Source organism: Syngnathus typhle, linkage group LG16 (genome assembly GCF_033458585.1).
Source record: "Syngnathus typhle isolate RoL2023-S1 ecotype Sweden linkage group LG16, RoL_Styp_1.0, whole genome shotgun sequence".
Classification (NCBI taxonomy): domain Eukaryota; kingdom Metazoa; phylum Chordata; class Actinopteri; order Syngnathiformes; family Syngnathidae; genus Syngnathus; species Syngnathus typhle.
Genome location: NC_083753.1, coordinates 10,500,790 through 10,522,116, shown reverse-complemented (window position 1 = coordinate 10,522,116; position 21,327 = coordinate 10,500,790). Strand labels below are relative to the sequence as shown.

Here is a 21,327-nt window from a genome sequence, read left to right as displayed (position 1 = left end):
AACAGACAATGTTCACCAACTCAGTTACAAAGGAAACTAAGATCATTTGACATCGGACAAAAAGTATTGGCAAGAGACTATCGTAACCAAGGCGACAAGTGGCAACATGCGGAAATTTTGACACAAACTGGACCACTCTCATATACAGTGAGTGTTGAGCCTAATGTCGTCTGGCGCAGACATGTTGATCAACTTTTGGACGCATCACCTGGAAATGCCGCTACTCAAACTACCACACCTACTGTCCCACAAAACCCTAAGGACAGTACTCCAGCCTCTGACATCACACCTGAGGAAAACATGTCCACACCGGAGATAATGGACATACACAAACCAATGACAAACCTACCTGATCCTCCTGGACGCAGATATCCTGAGAGGGTTCGCAAACCACCAGACAGACTTGATTTATAAATGTTGAAAGGAAACAAATGTTCTTTAAAAGAAAAAAAAAAAAAGTTGTTAATATTTGATGTTGAAAATTGTTGTGAATTTTGAAATGCCTCTAAAAAGAAAAGTATACACTTAATAGCACATAGAAACATAGTACTTATATTTTTTTTATTTGATGATTATTGGTGCATCAAAGCTGGAAGAGAGGAATTGTTATGTATTGACTTGGAAGTGTTGTTTCTCGTTTGCATATTGCATTGTTTGGTATGCTCTACTTTTTGTTGCCCTTCTCCGTGCGGTGTGGAGGTGTGATTGGTCAGCGGATGAATATCATTGTGATGAGGCTTGTTCAGGAAATAAAAACACGCTAACAAAAGTAACGTGAATCTGTGCTCTTTACAAAGGTTATGTAAGAGAATAAACATAACAACAAATAAAATAAAAATGGCGACGGTTCAATGTCCAAAGACACTGGCGGTATGGTACTGGATGTGAATTATTCTTATATAAAGCTACGCTTTGTACTCAATGAACTGTGCTGTACATCGAACGCTTTCTCGTGCAGAGCGGAGATGACATCACGCCGACGCGTCGGCAGCCCCCCACCTCTGTTTGACGCCCCTTTAACGGGCTCAAGTGACAGTACAGAATGGTGGTAGCTAAACAACACCGCTCGATCGGATTGTAAGTTTCATGTTAACGCTTAAACCATTAGTGTACGATGTAACATCTGCAAACGACTACACGGAAACGTGACCCATTCCAGCAACCCGATTGACAGGTAAGTTAAAATACACATTGATAGTATAATAATCGCCAGTTTACTGCATGCGATCTTATTTTGCAGTGTTAGTACGCTTGAGGGATAAACGATGGGATGCATCAGGGTTTGTTTGCAACGCATACGACGAAAAATGAAGCTGGATCTGGTCAGGGATTTGGGCCGACAGTATCCCATATTCTGCTTCATTTTACTGGTCCTACTCCTGTCCACGGTGGTGTTAAACAGGTAACAGTAGTGGGCTTGGTTAATCAGTTTCCCGTAGATCCCAATTTGCGCTCCGATTTAAAACCAGGTACATTCACATCATCATGGTGATCTGGTCCTTTCTCGCTGGTGTGGTTACATTCTACTGCTCCTTGGGACCAGAGTCTTTGCTACCAAACATCCTGGTCAACGTCAAGCCAAAGATAAAGGTAAATGAAGGTACTTGGATTTACTGGTATACAATATAACCATATTACTGTTAATTCAAAAAACATTTGCCTTTGTAAAGATGCTCGGTTCACTTAGTCTTCAAAGTTCCAAAATGCGCCTCACTCCATACAATAGTACTTCCTGTTAACTCCACAGTAAACTTCAGCTTAACAGATGCCTTATCGCAGCACCTCTTTTTTTATTTTTTTTAATAGTTGTTATAGTATGTATTAAAGAAATGTAACACGAGTGATTATGTGCCACTATTTTGAGGAAATAATAATATTTCAGTGTTTATAAAAATTGTTTTTAGTCATTTGTTTTGAATACAGTTATGCATTTATGCATGAATAGAATTTTCTCTGTGTTGATTCTTTGACAGTGCTACCAGCAGGAGTTGTTTCCGCTGGGGCACAGCTGTGCTGTTTGTGGCAAGATCAGGTGCAAAAGACACAGGTGAGTTACCAGTATGTTGCACTGTCACTCAAAACTGGAAATGACTTTAAAGCTACTCACCCCATGAATTATTCTGCCCATGATAATATGTAAAATAATTCGACCGTGTTTTTCAAACATTACGCGTTCTATCATATTTGTTAGGTTATACTGCCCTCCAGCGGACATTCGGGAGGGGGTAGTGGGGCGCTCATAATATTCCAGCAGAGTACTGATAGTACGTTGTCGATTTAAACTGCACTTGGAATACTGTACTAAATTCTTAATTCGATAAAATGCATATATCTGAGCACTTTTTATCACTTAATATATAAAATATACAATGGAAAGGAGTAAAATATATTGCATGACATTTGTTTGCATTGCATGATATATTGTCTGTCAAATTAATGTAAACTAAGGACCCTCTGTATCTTTGCTCATTCATGTTAGACCTACTTTATTACTGGAAAACTATCAACCATGGCTTGACTTGAAAGTTTCCTCTAAGGTTGATGCTTCTCTTTCAGAGGTAAGATATAAAATGACAATATATTGGCTAATGACTAAATATTCTATAAACATATTGTACATTTCTTGTAATTTTATAATTGTAATTTGTAATAATTGTAAATTATTCTCCTCATCTAGATTCTGGAGCTTGTTCTTGAAAACTTTGTGTATCCTTGGTATAGGTAGGACGTTTTTGTGGTTGCCCGCTGTACACCCAGTCTTTTACATTTTATAACAATATAAAATTAAGCTTTTGCCATGATATAATACTGTAAGGATTGTAATTTGTAACCTTGCTTATTTCTTCAGAGACGTCACAGATGACGAGGCGTTTGTTGATGAGCTGAGGGCGACTTTACGTTTTTTCTCTGCCGTGTTGGTGCGCCGGATCCAGAAGGTGACTAATCACGCTGGAAAATGTAATCCAAAATACATCAAGAATACGTATTTTAATTTTTTTGGGGTTGGATTGAATTATGTCTCAGGTTGACGTGGCGTCCCTCATCACCCGAAAACTTCTGAAAGCTTCCATGAAGCACATTGAAATAATTGCTAAAGCTCAGCAGAGAGGTACTTTTAATACCACCACCTAGTCCAAATTCATCATGTAAAAGCTAAATGTTTCTTTTCTGCTCTTTAGTGAAGAATGCAGAGTTCCTTCAACAAGCTGCCCTGGAGGAATATGGTCCTGACCTTCATGTCGCACTCCGCAGTCGCAGAGATGAACTTCTCTATCTTAGGAAGTTGACTGAGATGCTTTTTCCTTACATCCTGCCACCTAAGGCTACAGACTGCAGGTAATCCACCAAATGTTCCATACATTAGTGTCACAACAGTATTGACTTTCAAAATAGACATTCTTTCATTTTGTGGCAATCAGATCTCTTACTTTGCTGATAAGAGAAATCCTGGCTGGCTCTGTCTTTCTCCCGTCGATGGACTTCTTGGCCGATCCCGTGAGTGTAGTCAGACTGATTCTCGAACCCAAAACTGGATAGAAAAGGCAAAATAAAAAACGTAGCCCACTAAGTAACATTTGTTTTCCAATTGTTTGCTTTTCAGGACACTGTGAATCATTTGCTTCTGCTCTTCATTGACAATTCTCCGGTAAGTAACCGTTGAAGTGTATTAAAATTAATTAGAACTAATTTGTCTGTAAATAATTACATTTGTTTGTACCTCCCTACATAAGCCCGAAGAAGCCACTGAGCCAACTTCGATGCTGGTTCCTTTCCTTCAAAAATACTCTGATCCCCGTAGCAGAAAGCCTTCAGTAAGCTCTTTGTGTATCATTACAAAGACAATGAACAGTGCTTTCAATTCCACTTCAACAATTCAATTCAACTTGGATTTACATTATGCTAAAAAAAAAATCTCACTTGGCAGGTTCTAAAGCTGGAGTTAAAAGAAATCCGAGAGCAGCAAGACCTACTCTTCCGCTTCATGAACTTTTTGAAGCAAGAGGGAGCCGTTCACGTGCTTCAGTTCTGCCTTGCGGTCGGTAAGTGCGTCCCATTCCTGTCAAAGTTTGCTTCTGTAAACATAGACTGTAATATTTTAATTGATTGAATTGCAAACTATCATTGGAAAGTTGCATTTTCTGTTCAACATTGGACAGAAAGCACACTGCCGTTAAACCAACACTGCCATCTAGAGGAGTAAAAAAATATAACGACTGGTTCATGAAGCAAATTCGAAGCTTCATTTCCCCATCACCTAACCAGTCTGTCATCGGTTACCGTTTCACCTCTAATGTCCCAGAGGAGTTCAACGACAGGATATTGTGCCCCGAACTGCCCAACACAGAGAAGATGATGCTTCACGAGGAGGTGAAGAAGATCTACGAGACCTACTGTTTAGACGAGAGTGTCGACAAGATCCGCTTTGACCCCTTTATTGTGGAGGAGATACGCAACAGTGTGTGACATACTCTAATTTGCATTTGCACCATAAGAGTCACAGTTGGACATAAATCAATTGCTTTACGGTCCGTGCTTTCTCAGTTGCTGAAGGTCCATATGAGGAGGTGGTGAAACTGCAAACCATGCGATGTTTATTTGAAGCGTACGAGCATGTCCTCTCTCTTCTGGAGAACGTTTTCACGCCCATGTTCTGCCACAGTGATGAGGTTAGCACACATACCAAAAAGCACATGCATATTTATCCACAATCACACAGCCAGGGTGGGCGATATTAAAATATTCTTACGCTGTTAAAATGAACCATATCTACTGTACTATTATATTTTTACACTGCATATATTTTGACATATAATTTTTTTGCTCTTCTGCAGTATTTTCGACAACTTCTAAGAGGGGCTGAATCCCCTGCCAGGAATTCTAAAATGAGCAGGTAGGTGTCATTTGTGTGTGCCATCCAAAAGAAAAAGGTGCAATGTAGCAGAATTTCTTTCAGCAAAGTGACTTAATGGTTTTTATCTATCTGTCGCGAGGTGGGATGCAAATGTGGCCCCAGGCCCTGCCACTAATTCCTTATGCATATTGTTCCAGAAATAGCATCAGTATGGATGACATCCGGTGAGTACAAGGCATCGCTGTCCTGATTGGAACAAGTGGCTGGCTGACATGCCATTTTCGCTTGACTCTTCTACACAAGTCGATGCTGCCTTTATAACAATTCCATTGTTGCCTGACCTTCCAAGGGGAGGCAACTTTGCATTATTGGGATAGTACAATAATGGCCTTTTTTTGCGAATCAAACCTCAAAATATTTGAGTCATTTAGTTTTTGCGCTGTATTAAGAGTCAATATACTTATTCCGGGACACACGGTTTACAGAATACCCACCTCCAATCATAGTAAAGGTATTAAATGCAGCTTTATGGATTTCATCAGATTGTTCAAGTACTTTTCCTTATTTTGAATTGATTGAGATTTTCCACTTTGCTTTGTTCACTCGTGACTTTAAAAAAAAAAAAAATCCTGCATCATTGGAATGTGAAATGTCAGCTGTTCGTTGCCTTTGTTTGTTTACTTTGTTACAAAGGCAGTTTTTAGAGCAGAAGAGACACTTGCACTGCATTTTAACACAAAAGCATGAAGGAGACTGAACTAACATCATCACCTACTCTCATTATTCCATTGATTCCATGTCTGGGCTCCTTTCGCTACGCTACGTCATGCTCTGTGTGTCCATCTTGGTCCTATCAACACCATGCTGCCTGCCTTTCTATGATCCATCCTCTCGCTCCTTTTTGTCTTTGGGGGACCCTGTTCTGCTTATAGTTCCTGGGACTGGAGCCCCGAGTCCCCCTCCTCACAGTTCATCGTCTCTGGCAGCTCTTCACCTGCATCTTTTAACTCCTTCCATGCTCAGCCCACGTTAACAACTTTTCCATACCGCCACTCCTTATCACCCAAGTAAGTCAGGGTCCATCCATAGCCCCAGCTCTGGTCCAATGTGATGTCATGCTGTCCACTTTGCCGCCAGGCTGATCCAAACAGTAGCATGCAGCCGACCTCTTTTTTTATTTGTCATCACTACCGATGTATTGCTGTGTACCCTAACGTTAACTCTTGAATATCATTAGCTTCCTCAAATAATGGCCCAAGTCATGTTTTGTCAAGAAAAAAAAAATCCTGAACCAATCAAATTATTTAATTCTACCACTGGAAGTAAACTATTAATTCATATAATATAATCAGTATTTGGTTTCTCATTTCTTCTAAAACAAAAACAAAAACAAAAAAACAGCCTAGGCCATTATTTTTGGAAAGCTTTGATTTGGTCATTGATCCGACCAAAACAACATCACTTCCTGCTGTTGGGTAACTTCTGTGTTCTGTTTTTGGTGTCAACACAAATCCCAACTGATGTCCTCCAAATGTTACACTTACACCATATTGAGTTTGAAAGAAGATCCAACCCTTTTTCAGATTTTTCAGGACACGATCCTTTCCGACACGTTGCAGGGCACAGCCTTCAAACCTTTTTAGCTTGGATTAATGATTAAATAATCATTAATCCAAGTTAAAAAAGTTCTGTCCAAGCAAGAACACTATTGATTTTAAACAACCTTTTACCTTTCATGATTGATTATGCTGTGTCATGCTGATTTGAAAGGATATTTAATCCAATCTCACATCTTTAAGGGGGACGTTTCTTATTCCTGGCTGTGCACAGGTTTTAAGCTTTTTTTTATTTTTTTTTATAGAGCTTTTTCTTTATGAGCCCTCTCCAGGGTAGAGTGATAAATTGATCATCTTAACAGTCAGTTTTTTTTTCATTGTAAATCTCATTCAACCCCCCAGGATGTCTAATCGAGTTGAGATGAAAGGTCAAATCATTTGCTACTTGTCGCCTTCATGTTTTAAACAAATCCTCTTGACATTTTCTGAGATTATTGTCCCATTTCAAAGCATATTTTGAATGACAGCTGAAGTATTTAAAGATTACTTGAGGGGCAATTTCCTTGTCATTTCTCTTACCTGTCGGATTTTTCAAGAACTGCTGTAATGGTGTCTATTGGTTTGAAATGATAGTCTTTTCTATGCTTGAGACAGTTATTGATGTTTGTCAGCTCTCTGTCAGCAATCAGTTATTGCCTGGCTGCCTTTTTCTAGTTAGTATCAAGACCTCTGCTCATGAAATTGCTGTACGCTTTATTTGCTTTCGTTCCCATGGTACCCCATTGAGACATTTCATTCCACGAATGTGCTCTGGCTTTTGGCTTGGCTTCCTCAGCTTTCCCTTCTCCCTGATGTGCAGTGATGATATACTGCAGTGTGCTGGTCGTTCCCCTCCCTTGCTATGTGCTACAATTCCTTCCCTGTCATTTTGCTAAGCTGTCTGGGCTTTCCTCCCCCTTTTTTTTTCTCTCTCTCTCTCTGAAGCCAAGCACATCTCTTCAATTGAGCATTGTCTAATAAGCCCCCTTCCCCCTTTGGCCTGCAGGAGCACGTCAAAGAGAGGCGAGTCCTTTGGGATCAGCCGCATTGGCAGCAAGATCAAGGGTGTTTTCAAGAGCACAACCATGGAGGGAGCCATGCTGCCAGCCTATGGGCTCGTTGAGGGAGAGGACGATTTGGTGAGGCAAAGGCAAACATACACACTCTAATCTTCGCATAGTTTTGAATAAATTAAAGACAATGTATTCAGACTCATCCCTGTTCAGTGTTATTGTGGTGTCTGTTTATATGTGCAATAAGAGGAGCAATATTCTGCACTGTCCTGAAATGCACCACACGAGGGCGCTAGTGAGCGAGGTCTCAAATGTATTGTTTTCAAGCGTTTCCTCACCCTCAGTCAAGGCTACGGAACAGTTTCCTAAACACAATGTTGGTATCCTGTTTTCCTTGTGATTTCCCTTGATTGCCATCAATGTTGACAAAAAGGCCCCATTGTTAGTTCAGTGATTACAGATTAGGAAAAGTGAAGCAAAGGGTTTGACAGATGTCGGCGTGAAATGCATTTTTTAATATTACTTCACACCATGAAGCCTATAATTGAATAGACACTTCTGTCTACATTCTAGGTAGAGGAAGCCATGATGGTGCTGGAGGATGACTCCCCGATAGAGGCAGCCTCCACTCCCAGCACCCCACGGAATCTCTCCGCCTGGAGCATCACCATCCCTTACATCGATTTCTACGACGATGACGTGAAGAGGGAGCGAATCCCAGTGTTCTGCATTGACGTGGAGCGGAATGACCGGAAAGCAGGTAAGATAAGGTCAACCACTTTTTTTTTTTGCTGTACCGCCATTGTTTCAACACAAACTTATATTCGAAAAATACCACGTGCCGTTGACTCGCATACGTTTGCCGTCTTGTTTTGTAATTTTACTACTTCACTCAGATGGAGGTTCTAATCACTACCAGATCTCCCAGTTTGATAAATACAGTTTCCAATGGCAATGAATGAGTTTAGGAATATCCCATCATGATACGAAAGGCATTCTTGATTTTACTGTGGATAAAGCAGACCTGGTTCGCCAGCAGGTCGTCCAACATAAGTGACTTCATGAATACTATCTTCTGGATGACTGGACAAACAATTCCAGCATGTGATTCCCCACTGTCTTGTATAAAGTCATTCCAGAAAAGAGGAAGCTGTTACAGCTGCAAAGGGAGAGGGACAATTCCTTTTAGTTTCAAATTGTCCATTTTTGTAGCTTGTTGAGGACTTATAGCCTGTGTCTGTGAGATCCTAAAGAATAGTTGGAAAGCTCATAAAATCTTCATAATCATAAATCAGGTCCTCAATGTTTTCTTTTTGTGTTTTACCACAGTGGGTCACGAAACGGAGCACTGGTCTGTATACAGAAGATACCTGGAGTTTTACGTTCTTGAGTCAAAGCTAACGGAATTCCACGGTAGGTTTTTGGCGGAGTTACATAACTTCCTTTTGGAGCCAAGTTCCAATTTGTTTCCAAATTCTAAACCCGCAGGTTCGTTTCCTGACACACAGCTGCCTTCCAAGAGAATTATCGGCCCGAAGAATTATGAGTTTCTCACATCCAAGAGGGAGGAGTTTCAGGAGTACCTTCAGGTGGGTGACTGATGAATTATATTAGTTGGAGTAAAAAAGCAGATTAAGACCTCCTGAATGGGAATTCAATTGGCGTTTGGTAAATCCATTGCTTTAGTCCGCCCCACCGTCTAGCCATGCGCTATTTCACAATTCTATTTTCTATGCTCTGAGGCAATTCAATTTGAGCATGACAGGCTAACAATGACATACAAATGTAGAACGGTCATTTGTATTGATTTCACTTATTCCAATGCAACACACAGCTCAATGTATTCGTTATAAATTGTTCCACTCTCGTGTTGTCGTACTATCTTGAAAGTCTTGACCCGCTGAAGACGCCATGACTTCAATACCATTTGAATTTTTATTAAGTGAGAATGTTCTCTTAGCTACATGCAAACTATAGATTATCAGCAAAAGAAAAATAAATTATGATAACAAGCAACAAGGACACATTAAAATAATCATTAAGAAAAATGGGTGATAATTTTCTTTTTGTAAGGGAAAAACATTTACATTCCTACATATCTCATGGCCTTTCAGCTATAGCCAGATAGAACCAGATGTGTTGGAAAGCAAACAGTTTTATTTTTTTCCCATCAAGAGATCAAGTAACAATGTTATGTACCCTGATTTCAACTCTCGGAGGAGTATGGATGAAGGAATTTTTGAGAGCAGTGTGAAAATAGACGCCACGCAGCACAACCATGTTATTTCACTTAGCCAATTGAGGAAAAAAAACCCCATTGTTCAGATATAACACTGAATGATTGTAAAGTGAAGTATTAATTTGATCCAGGCTCATTTTAAAACTATCATTAACCATACAAAACATGTTTAAAACTGTCAGATAAGTATAAAGATAATTCTACTACTGTATAATCAAGCAACAAAAAGTAAAAAAAAATCTGTAGTTGATAACGGATTGTATTGCATCATTTTGTACTGAGGCGCTAGACTTTTTTTTTTTTTTTTAAATCTGTCATAGTTCTGTTTCTGGTTATCATCACGCATTTCCTCTTTGTCGTAACTGGTAATCGCATGACACAACCCTCTAAAAGGAAAGCGTGGAATAACACACTCACTAAAATGAAGTGTTGTGGTATTCCCTGGTGTCTCACGTGACATCTGACATGATAATGGGTTCAACTAAGTAAAAGTTTCCCCAATAATCAAGAGCTTTTTTTCCGGGTATTTCAAGTTTGTAATTTTTCTCATGCTTATCGTGCAGAAGCTCCTCCAGCACCCCGAGCTGAGCAACAGCCAACTTCTAGCTGACTTCCTGTCTCCGCACAGTATGGAATCTCAGTTCCTGGACAAGATGTTGCCTGATGTGAACCTCGGTACAGTATGATTCAAACAGTGTGTCAACATCAGGAAGAGAATGCGACTAAAGTCCGAATGCGATTTGAGCAGGCCACTACTGTGTGTTGGGAAAGCTAAATGTTTGATCGACCTGACCTTGGCTTTTGCGGAAAAGTTCTTTTTGGAATCAGACAGTGGCAAACATCACGGCAAGACATGACCATTCATCACTAAGATTAATTATGCATGTTTTACAGGGAAAATCATTAAGTCCGTTCCCAGCAAACTGATAAAAGAGGTAAGTGATACATTCCGAGAGGAGCATGCGTGTGCAATTTGTTCTCACGAGAGTTTAAGGAACGAGGTAGTTAGATGAGAATAATGGCGACAAAAGCACTTTAATGATTAAGTCATTCCAAAATAGATGCAGTATATAAAGCACTTAATAGCACCTAATGCCTGACAAGTTTAATGGAAAACCGACAATTATTTATTTCACTGCATTTAAACTCCATCTTTGCTTCATTTTTTTTTAACATCGAATCCACGTCTTTACATGGTCCGTATTTATAAAGAGGAGTTCATGTTTACACCCAAAAATCCATAAGCACATGGAAATACAAGCTTAACTAGAAAACAAGAGCTTTGTGACGCATGGGGAGCGGCAGAAAGCAATGCAATCCTTCGCCCCCCGAGTCTTACTGCTGCTGTCCTTATATAGCCTTGATTGCAATCGCTCATAGGTATGGTGACACACAATTGCCTACAGTTGTGGTCCATGTAACACCTTTCCTAACTCGCTAGCGCACAAGTGTCAAACTCAAGGCCCGGGGGCCAGATACGGCCCGCCATATCATTTTATGTGGCCCGCGAAGACAAATTGTGCATCAAATTCATGTGTCATTACTAGAATTGCAAATTGTATTCACTTTTAATCTCTTTTTTTTTAATATTTGACCAGTTTTTACTCGTCTGATTTGAAAACGAGTTATTTGTCAGTTTGTTTTGTAGCTTTTACTGTATATAATATGAGGTGCTCATACATTTATTTGGGTTGACAGTCATAATGGCCCTCCGAAAGAACCTATGACTACAATGCGGCCCGTGAAAAAAATGAGTTTGACACCCCTGCATTAAAGATTTTTTATGTACTAGTTTATCATCATTAAGATGAAGCTTCAACAGATTAAAGCTGTTCCTGGGAATTTAGTCGCTCATAAAAATGGAACCTTGGTCAAAACATAGTTTGTCGTATTCACCAGTAAGAGGAATTATTCGCTTAATTTTTGACTGTTTACTGTGTTCATTAGAAAGGACAGCATCTTGAGCCGTTCATCCAGTCCTACTTCAACTCTTGTGAGTCACCTAAACCTAAACCCAGCCGCCCTGAGCTCACCATCCTGAGCCCCACTTCAGAAAACGATAAAAAGGTTTGACACTTTTGTCTTTCGTTTACCTTACAGTTCAAGTAGAGCCAAAACGCCTTGAGGGAGGATGCCGTAGTCAGGTCCATAAATATTGGGACATTAATACAACTCTCATCTTTTAGCTTTAAACACCACAATGGATTCAAAATAAAAGAAACAGACTTTCAGCTTTAATTTGAGGGGATTTGCATTCAAATTCGATGAAATTACAATAGTTTCTATATGTGCCTCTCAATTTTCAAGTGAATAATGGCCATGGTTTTCACTCATTGTCTAAAAAACAGCAACATGCAAATTAGCATTAGTAGGAGGAATTTTTAATTGACTGTTCAATTGAAGCCACCAAAAAAATCAGACTCCCTTTTTTTTTTTAGCTCTTCAACGACCTCTTCAAAAACAATGCCAACCGATCCGAGATGGCCGAAAAGAGGCACAACCAGAACTACTTCATGGAAATCCTCACTGTGGAGGGGGTGTATGACTATTTAATGTATGTCGGTAAGTACAAATGTGTCAGAGTGTCAAATCTCAACCATGATATTACGGCACTTTGACAAATTACGGGGTGCTATCCTGTTGTTTGGCAGGCCGGGTTGTCTTCCACATTCCTGACTGGTTGCACCACCTGTTGATGGGTGGAAGAATTCTGTTCAAGAACACACTAGAGGCCTATACGGATTACTACCTTCAACAAAAACTGAACCAGGTGGTGGAAGAACATCGACTGGTCTCCCTCATCACCCTGCTAAGAGGTGCGCTAATTCGACAATTTATACTGTTTGTCAACAACCTTGCCTTAAAGCAAATTATTATCCATGATCTGCACATACAAGGACATGGAAAAATTCTGGGATTAAGATTTTATGGCAAAAAAAGCAACTCAGTTTCAAAATGGTTGTTGACCCCTAATGTCGTGCGTATACATTCAAAAGAAGAAAAGAAAAAAAAAAGTCACAGAGAAATATCTGTTTGCTTCCCTAGATGCTGTTTTTTGTGAGAGCACTCCACCTCGCTCAGCTCAGGATAAGCAGAGGAGAGCAAAAAGGACGTTTGCAGAGATGATGAGATACATTCCTGGTAATTTCCTGTCAGCGTTTTCCCCTCACAAGACACAAAGACGTTTAAAAGGGTGGCTGCCAATTCAAAAAGCGTTTATCTGCAGACCTTCTGGGGAAATGTATCGGCGAAGAGGCTAAGTACGAAGGCATATGTCTCCTCTTTGATGGGCTGCAACAGCCAGTTGTCAACAAGCAGGTAACAACACTCGCCCACGCCATCGCATGCACGGCTCACGTCCTCTTCTACCGCCTACTCCGCCGCTTAATAGCCTGTTCTGTCAAGGTGAAAAATGGACTTCACTTAGCTGTGGCAAATACTGTGCGGTCGAAGGCCAATATGGATATGTTTCAATAGAATATAACGTCTGAATGTAATGGAGCAAACCGTAATAATCATATTTTAGTGGGAGGTCCAATGTTGAACGCTTCAAGATCAACCAAACAATTTTAGAAAATGAAATGAAAGTCAAACAACGGTATTCAAAGTGTCAGCAAATTCTGGAAAGAATTGTTTTCAGCACTGGAAATTCTAGTACTTCTTCTTTTTGATCTGCATGATATTGTGCAGGATTTGATGCTTTCTTTTTAAAAAGTAAAAATTGTGTAATGTATTGAGTCATCAGCTTGAATGTTTCTCATATTTTTGTCATCCTCAGCTGACCTATGTTCTTTTGGATATTGCGATTCAAGAACTTTTCCCAGAGCTGAACAAGGTAAAACACATGCTAGTTTTAGCCTTATTCTCATACATACAGTGCTGAAGAAATTTATGACCACCACAACCGTCATTCCACTTTCGTAATAACCCCAATTATTATTGTTATTTTTATTATGGTCTAGTTTGTAGTTATTTACTTACATTTTGGATTTTTTTTTGCTATGATAGGTGGTCTCCAATAAATGTGTTAAGCACTGTATACTGACAATATTTTAAAAATCCAAATCCAGCTCTAAGACTCGGCATGAAGAATTTAAATTCCTCCCACTCAATCTACAAATACATATACAACTTTGGATATTTCATTCACAAGTAAATAAACATTTAAGTATGCAACTGTATAGAGAAGTCCTTGAAAATCTTGCAACCTAATTGTCAGAAAGTGGTTAATACTTTTCTTTCTTTTGTCATATCTTCTCAGCAGGTACAGAAGGAGTCTTCAATCAATGCTCCTTGGATGTGAATTGTAATAACTGACAAAAAGTAACATTTATTTAATGCACGCTTAATGCACTTTGTTGTCGACTGACCTTTGTTTGGTTTTCCTATGCTGTAAATGATGTGTACTTTGATATGTCAAATAAAATGACAGTGTTGCATTGGCGATTGGAAAATGTTGAGTGATTATTCATCACTGTTAAGCAGAACTGATATGTGAGAAACTAAAAAATAGGAACACTATGAGATATCATCATCAGTTTAAGAAACGTTGTCCTATATTATTAATAATCTGTCAAAATAGCAGAACAACTCTATTCAGACTTCTTATCGTTGATGTTATTCATTTTTGCTGTCTCATTCTCATGACAGTTCAGAAATAATTTTCTTCGAACTAGTTATTTTTGCAAAGGAGGAAGCTTAAACAATTCTGTCCAAAAATAATCATTTTAACTATGGCAGTATAAGTATGAGATTAGTTAGAATATTAAACTAAATTAAACTCCAGTTATCCAAAACTTAAACAAGTTATATTTGTTGACACAACTGATGTTAATAATTTATACGCAAATAATGTTCATAAATCACAGTCATTATAATCACGGTGAAACTAAATTGTTATATTCAGAGTAACTAACAAAGCAAAACCATATATTAAGATCAAATTGCTGTTTATTCATAAAATTCAATACTTGCCGTTCTATATACTGTGATGTTGAAATGAAGACTTGAGAGGTAAACGCGATAAAATAGTCGGTTACAATGGCAACAACGCCTTGCACATTTTTGGAAAATTGCTTTCAGACAATTGTGGCAATACAATAACACCACACAGTGCAGCAAATATTAGAAGTATTAAAATACATTGTGCATAAATGTGCTCAGAGCAAAGCAAAGTCAGACTAAATGAACGAATGCTACAATAATACATTCAGGGCTATGTTAAAATCTGTTCAGACTAGTACAATACATAAAGTGTCCCTTTGTCCTAATATAACTTTCATTTTACTTTTCTGCAGCACATAGCACATTAAGAAGGTGCTAATGTATGTGCAAACTAGTATCAGGCAGGCACTAAAGATGTGTAAACATTTTTTTCTCCACAAAAAAACAAACAAACACACCTACTACTTTGAGTATACTAAAAAAAATATTACCTTATTGAATATTTTCATATTCACAGGGAATTTCTTGCTGGTCATTGAATCTCCTCAAAGAACAAATCTGCAGGGATTTTCTCATCGTAGTGTCACAATCAGAGTGTCAGCGATAGGCCTAAACTCAACAATAGCAGGGTCAGGCTTTGGGCCAAAAATGCGGCAGAGTTCTTCCTGAACTGGATTCGACCTTCCACGGCTGGGTAGACGTGTTTCATGTCAGAGATGTATTTGGACAAAACTGAAACGTCCATATCACCTGGCAAGAAGCAAATAACATTTGATTCATAACTAATAAGAATTGTATCTTTTACAAAAGAATTTTACATTTAAACTTTCAATTTTTTGGGGGGCATCAATCTTCGAAAAAGTTTTTTTACCACCCTACCAAAGCTAGTATCTTGGATATCTGTAGGAAATTAGATAAGAGTTTTGTAATGTATATTTGAGAGAGCGCAAGTACCACACACATGACGACTGTGGTGGAAATGCTTAATTCATGAGGTAATACATGAATGAGCCTGCGCTCCCGCACCACCAGACTCAACAACAGCTTCATACTCCACGCTGTTAGGATCCTGAACTCGCTTCCCCGTTCTGCGTAGCGTCCTGTACTTTTGCGCTATGCTTGCTGGCTCCGTTTTGCTCCTCTTATTTATTGTGTTATCTGTTTATTTATTATTTATTCATCACTCTTACTATTTATTGTTTGAATTTTTGCCTTCTTGTTTTTATATTGTGTCGCTTACTCGTATGTCTATCGTGTAATATGTCTCGTCACCGTGGGATAGAGAAAACGTATTTTCGGTCTCTTTGTGTGTCGTGACGTGGAGAGATTGACAATAAAGCTGACTTTGACTTTGACTTTAATACCCTCACCCCCCCTCGCAAGCATTCCTAAAGATGCTAGTTTCCTATTAATTGCAGAGTATTTGCAGGATCCAAAAAAATTCAATTAAACATTTTGAATTAAGTCCCGCTGTGTTGGCCACACAAAATTTATGTCTGTGCTATTTCTAATCCAAGATCAACAGTCTTGCATTTTTACATGGACCATAACTTAGCGGACATATGAACTTCATTAAAATTTTTAAGCAATTTCGGGGTTGGATGGAACGTCTTCTCCATTTTAAAGCGCTTGCCTTTTAAGTTAAGTCAAATCTGTTGAGGAATAAAAAGTGCCTTTGGAAATTTTCTTTTTTTCCAATTTAGCTCATTTTCCAGAAAATTTAGAGCTTCCAGATTCACAAGTCATCCTTGCTCTAAATTGTTTATGTTTGTGGTTTGTAATGGAAAAACAGCTGCAAACTTAAGCTAGTTTGGCTCCTAGCACCCATTTAATAAGTTTGAAGAAAAATGCGGAAGTTCTCGTAACGGATGACTGCAACTAAACTAGGATAAAATGTCGTCGGTTTGTCCACCTGTATTATGCTTCAGCATCTCCTCCTTGAACATGGCGAAGCCGTCGCCTCCCTCCACCAGGTAGGAAGGCATGACCACAGTGTACGTCTGCTCCAGGTCCAGTGGTTCGTACTTGGGCACTCTGCACCGGGTGCAAAGCACAGATAAGGATACAACCCTCTGGTTTACCGGCTTGGACAGGTCATACGCCACATGGATGCCTATAAATGAAGAAAATGTGATACTTGGTAAAAAAAAAAAAAAAAAACACGGAACTAGATTGACACCCGTTAGGATTGTAAAAGATTTTTGTTAGCTTGCACAAACAGCGACTAACTACAATAAATTCAAACCCTAAAATTTCATTTTTTGGCAGAATTAACCAAATGCATTCCCTAAAATGATTACCGTGTTAATACCAACAATGTTCAACATTGATATTTGATGAGAAATAGGACCTGACACTTGCAGGAATTCTCCGTGCATGCCCCCATATCTGTGGACTGAGTGTTCAAAAGCTTTTTTCATGGTTGATCCCTTTATCTGAATCAAGTCCACACTTTGTTGAAATGGTAAGACGGTGAGGATCTCCTCCATTGTGATCCTTCCTGAGAGTAAAGGGTCACACAAAAAACACAATTATAAAAACAAACCACTACGTGCATATAGACAGACATACTGTGGAAAATGAACCGATGTGACTTTCTAAGTTTACCATCTTTGTAACGCTCATCTATTGCTGTGCGAATGGCTCCGCTGTTCAAAATGCAAGCACCCACATGATTCCACTGCGACTCATTTGTGTATTTTAAATTGTGGTAGACCTAACGTCACAAAAGGAAAGAACAGCGTATACACAGTCAGAAACCGAGGTTAGTTTCAAAGCTTGTGTGCAAAGCATGATCTTCTTAGGCTCGCACTTTACAGAAGTCCTATTACCATAGCGTCACAAATCAAGTTTCCAAGGTTGCATTCTCGAAAACGACACTCCTCAAAAGACCCATTGAGGTACACTAATGTCTGGCCGACATATTCTTTCGAGTACTGAGCCAGCTGCTCCTTCCACTTCTTGACATCAGCAAGGATGTTGGGATCTGAAGGGTGAAAAGATGGAACAGTGTGAATGAGATCTTTTGGTATTTTCAATGTAGACCCAAATGACCGGGTCAATAACCGTACATTTTGGACTATAAGCCGCTACTTTTTTCCTCAAATCTTGAATCACGAATTTTAGCTGGTGTGGCTTATAGTCTGGTGCGGGTTATAGTCCGAAAAATACAGTACTTCTGTTTACCTTGAGGTATGCTACTGTCCAACAGGATCGGGTTTCCAACTGCTTGGACAACATTTCCTGCCTGGTCAAAAGTAACCTTCAGGTAGCCCAGGTATTTTCCAAAAGCATATGCTTGGACCACTGGCACATCTCTGCCATCATCTGACTTCACCATGAATGGATACGGACCTGCTGGCACTTCAGTAGAAGGAGCAGGTCCTACAGGGAGGAATGATATCAACTTTATTCCTTACTGCTGGATGGATCAATCCAAATAAAGATGTTGATATGGATTGATATCAGTATCATGAGATCAATGTTAGTGGTATGGTTGGTTGAAGATGTACAAATATGTACCAGAGTAAAGAAATGTGTTGGTGTGTCCGCCAATAACTACGTCGATCCCTCTGACTCGTTTAGCAATTTTTCGATCCATGTCAAAGCCGGAGTGCCCCAGGGCGATGATCTTGTTGTAGCCGAGTGTGTGCAGTTTGTCAACTTCTGCCTGCAGGGATGTTACCTCATCCTCAAACTTCAAGTGCGGTCCTAATAAGCAAACACAGGAAGGAAGTTCAAGTTTGGTAACTGGTTTGTGCAGCTTTGAATACACAATGATTAGACAAACAACCCGGGAGCAGTGACGCTATAAAAAAAGAAAAAGAAAAAAGTAGAAATAATAAGTCCATTGAGAAATAAAATGATTTTACCAATAAAAAATCAATTTAAGTATTTCACAATTACGGCATGAAGGGCCATGTAAAGGGAGAAAGATAAATTAAAAGTATTTACACATGTGTGTGCTGACTGTTATTTCCATCACACCACTGTAATTAGTTTATAATTTCAAAGGATGAATATACAATTCATTATTTTTAACTTTTATTTAGACATGTGTTAACTTTTAGCACTTGTAGAAGTGTGGAATGAATTGATTATTCCACAACTAATCGATTCGATCAAATTGACATTCAAATGATTTGGTTGATATTTTAATAATAAAAAAAAAACGTTTGCAGCCATTGTTGAACTTAAAATTGTCCAAACTCTCTGTGCTCATCTTAACAACAGTAATTATTTCATTTCTGTTAGCCTTTTTGAAAGTATTGCTGGTTGCGACCAATATGGTTCTGTTTTCATCCTGTGGTCTATGAGGTACCTGCGTCTTCCTCTTCTCAATATGGAAATAAAAGACTGGAATGACCTTAAATGGCAATGAATTGTCTCAATTCACTGTTAACAATTAAAAGTAGACATAAAGTGAGACTATAACATTTTTACCTGGCCTCGACAAGATGGGGGTCTCAGAGGTGGTGTAGCCCACCACGGCCACCTTCTCCGAACCCACGCTGAGGACCGCGTGAGGTCGGTAGTAGCGGCTGAAGTTGGCCGCAAGAATTTGGTCCGTTTTGATGTTGGAACTCACCATTGAGCAATTCAGATTTTGCAGAAAAGGGGCGATAAGACCTTCTACTCCATTGTCGAACTCGTGATTCCCAAAAGCCTGTGACGCACACGCGCAAAAAGTTATTTCCAATCGCAAGACCTGACGTGGCAAACTTTAAAAAAAAAAAAAAAAAAAAACATTTACCATGACATCATAACCAAGTTTGTTCATGAAGTAAGCCGCTTCTGCGCCTTTGTAGAAATTAAACCAAATGGTTCCTTGGAACTGATCTCCGGCGTCCAGTAGTAAGACATTCTTCTCCTCTTTGCGGATTTGGAACACCTTACTGAAGCGTCGCGCCACCCCTGCAAAGCAGCGACCCCCGGTTTGACACTTCCCAGAGTCTACGCTGGTCTCCTCGATGCGCGCGTGGTTGTCGTTGGTGTGAAGGAGCGTCAATTCGAAAGTCGAACCCCGCTGCCAAGTATCGAACAGCAGCAAATAATAGAAGCAAGCCGAGACCATTCTCCACGACAGACTCATTTTGTGCATGTGTGTGCGTGTGCGTGTGGTGCGCAAAGGGACAATCGGAAAAGGCGTGGGCTCCCCCTTCGTCTGTGGGTTGAGTGAGTACATTGGGTCATAAGTAATTTTGTTCCAGGGATGGATTTTGATGAGTGATCCCCCCCCCCCTTTTTTTTTGCATGCACGTCATCAGTATGTACATCAGTGGACCTCAGGTTATGGGGTCGCCAACGTTTTTGAAGCAGAGCACTATTCTTGAATATCAATTAATGCAAAGTGTAGTTTAATACTCGCTTGTGAAATAATTTATATTCATTTATAAATGGGGGTCTGCCCAAACACTGCAGTGTCCACAAAAATGTCATCAAATTGTAAAAAAAACTACTTTTCTTTATTCCAGCTAGTGCTGGGTTATTTTGGCATGGTTAAATGTACATATTGTGGAATTTTCTTTGTTTTATGTTTAGTTTTACAGTTAACAGACTTCTTGATGCAAGTACTTGTTCATACGTCAATATTTGGTTTGGAATACAAAATCAGACAATATGTAGCAGGAAATTCCAAGATTGTGTCAGTGACGTCATGGAATTCAGGTATGATACGGCTTGTGAGTATGATATAGCTTATAAGTGTTTTAAAATGCAATTGCTCTGGAAATATGAATACATATTTAAATATATATAGCAAAAATAATATTTCTGAAGTGTTTTATAAACAAAGTAGAACTGAGTTTTTAATGGAAACAACTTTTGTAGGAAAATTCAAAGTAGAACTAGAACTGGGTCTGGAAAGATGAATACATATTTAAATCTATATATAAATATGTATTTCTGAAGAGCTTTAAAAACAAAGTTGAACTGAGTTTTTAATGGAAACCACTTTTGTAGTAAAATTCAAAGTAGAACTACAAGTGTGTTTAAATGCACTTTTGGCTGGATGAATATAATAACAGACGAAAGAATATTGATTATATATCATTTCATCTTAAATGGGTATTTCAAAATCAACTGTTGACTAAAAAAAACATTTTTAGAGTGGAAAAAAGAATCCACATCCTTCAGATTTTGAAGTGGGAGACAACACTGTGCAGTCACAAATGAATTGTGTGATAATAACCCAACAAACCACAGGGAAAAACAAACGACAAGAGCGGGAGCTCAGGTGTCAGAGGGCGAGATGAAAAGCAATAAAATTTGACAATATAATACTGCACGCAGGAGCTGCGGAACAACGATAAGTGACAAGTGAAAACACTGAAATCCTGCTCTTCAATTCTCCAACAAATCTCATTGGGAGCAAAAGGCAAGACTGATAAACTGAAACACCTTTCGATATTTATATATCAGAAAATGTGCTTATCTTTAAATGCCAAACCACAACATTGTTTGTGCACTCACTTTCAATGCATAATTCGCCTTAGTTTCTTCTTGTAAAGAATTTCACAAGTATTTTGAAGCCAAAATGATTTCTTTTTAAAACATGAGACTGAGATCGGAGATCCAGCAGGTTCCGATGACAAAGAGTTTGATTTGAGAAATTCATCAATTAATTTTTGATCATCTCCCTACAGAGGCTGAAGAACTGCAGGCTAGCATGGTTTGATAAAACCA

The 21,327-nt window shown here is 39.0% G+C and overlaps 2 protein-coding genes across 9 annotated transcripts; one reads left to right on the top strand and one right to left on the bottom strand.

The window, feature by feature from the left end:
- Positions 1–791: 791 nt before the first annotated feature.
- snx14 (sorting nexin 14) lies at positions 792–14,143 on the top strand. Of its 8 annotated transcripts, XM_061301505.1 has the most exons (31): positions 792–822; positions 1,121–1,174; positions 1,241–1,402; positions 1,470–1,590; positions 1,974–2,047; positions 2,480–2,558; positions 2,678–2,721; positions 2,849–2,936; positions 3,025–3,109; positions 3,180–3,336; positions 3,420–3,495; positions 3,602–3,646; positions 3,732–3,812; positions 3,926–4,040; positions 4,301–4,456; positions 4,543–4,667; positions 4,833–4,891; positions 5,050–5,076; positions 7,454–7,586; positions 8,034–8,220; positions 8,790–8,873; positions 8,949–9,049; positions 10,263–10,374; positions 10,594–10,634; positions 11,647–11,766; positions 12,138–12,261; positions 12,351–12,515; positions 12,745–12,840; positions 12,926–13,017; positions 13,478–13,534; positions 13,961–14,143. In XM_061301505.1, the coding sequence occupies exons 3-31, from the start codon at positions 1,266–1,268 to the stop codon at positions 14,000–14,002; spliced, it is 2,823 nt and encodes a 940-aa protein (XP_061157489.1). In that variant the 5' UTR covers positions 792–822; positions 1,121–1,174; positions 1,241–1,265; the 3' UTR covers positions 14,003–14,143. The 8 variants fall into 8 exon arrangements, with proteins under 8 accessions (XP_061157489.1, XP_061157490.1, XP_061157488.1 ...); XM_061301506.1 differs by lacking the exon at positions 792–822 and having other exon boundaries at positions 959–1,174; positions 13,964–14,143; XM_061301504.1 differs by lacking the exon at positions 792–822 and having other exon boundaries at positions 959–1,174.
- A 488-nt stretch (positions 14,144–14,631) lies between these two features.
- nt5e (5'-nucleotidase, ecto (CD73)) lies at positions 14,632–19,825 on the bottom strand. Its single transcript, XM_061301512.1, has 9 exons — positions 19,397–19,825; positions 19,087–19,309; positions 18,166–18,354; positions 17,830–18,027; positions 17,475–17,629; positions 17,251–17,359; positions 16,994–17,143; positions 16,556–16,756; positions 14,632–15,393 (listed from the first exon to the last, which is right to left on the bottom strand). The coding sequence occupies exons 1-9, from the start codon at positions 19,742–19,744 to the stop codon at positions 15,233–15,235; spliced, it is 1,734 nt and encodes a 577-aa protein (XP_061157496.1). The 5' UTR covers positions 19,745–19,825; the 3' UTR covers positions 14,632–15,232.
- Between the last annotated feature and the right edge of the window lie 1,502 nt (positions 19,826–21,327).

Bases quoted from the DNA above. Each gene is read 5' to 3' on its own strand.
- snx14 (XM_061301505.1), top strand. From the start codon at position 1,266: ATGGGATGCATCAGGGTTTGTTTGCAACGCATACGACGAAAAATGAAG. The intron at 4,457-4,542 runs GTGTGTGACATA...GTGCTTTCTCAG, and splicing joins TGTGGAGGAGATACGCAACA to TTGCTGAAGGTCCATATGAG. The intron at 8,221-8,789 runs GTAAGATAAGGT...GTTTTACCACAG, and splicing joins GCGGAATGACCGGAAAGCAG to TGGGTCACGAAACGGAGCAC.
- nt5e (XM_061301512.1), bottom strand. From the start codon at position 19,744: ATGCACAAAATGAGTCTGTCGTGGAGAATGGTCTCGGCTTGCTTCTAT. The intron at 19,310-19,396 runs GTAAATGTTTTT...TGTGCGTCACAG, and splicing joins AACTTGGTTATGATGTCATG to GCTTTTGGGAATCACGAGTT. The intron at 15,394-16,555 runs GTGGACAAACCG...GCTTCTTGCCAG, and splicing joins GATGCTGAAGCATAATACAG to GTGATATGGACGTTTCAGTT.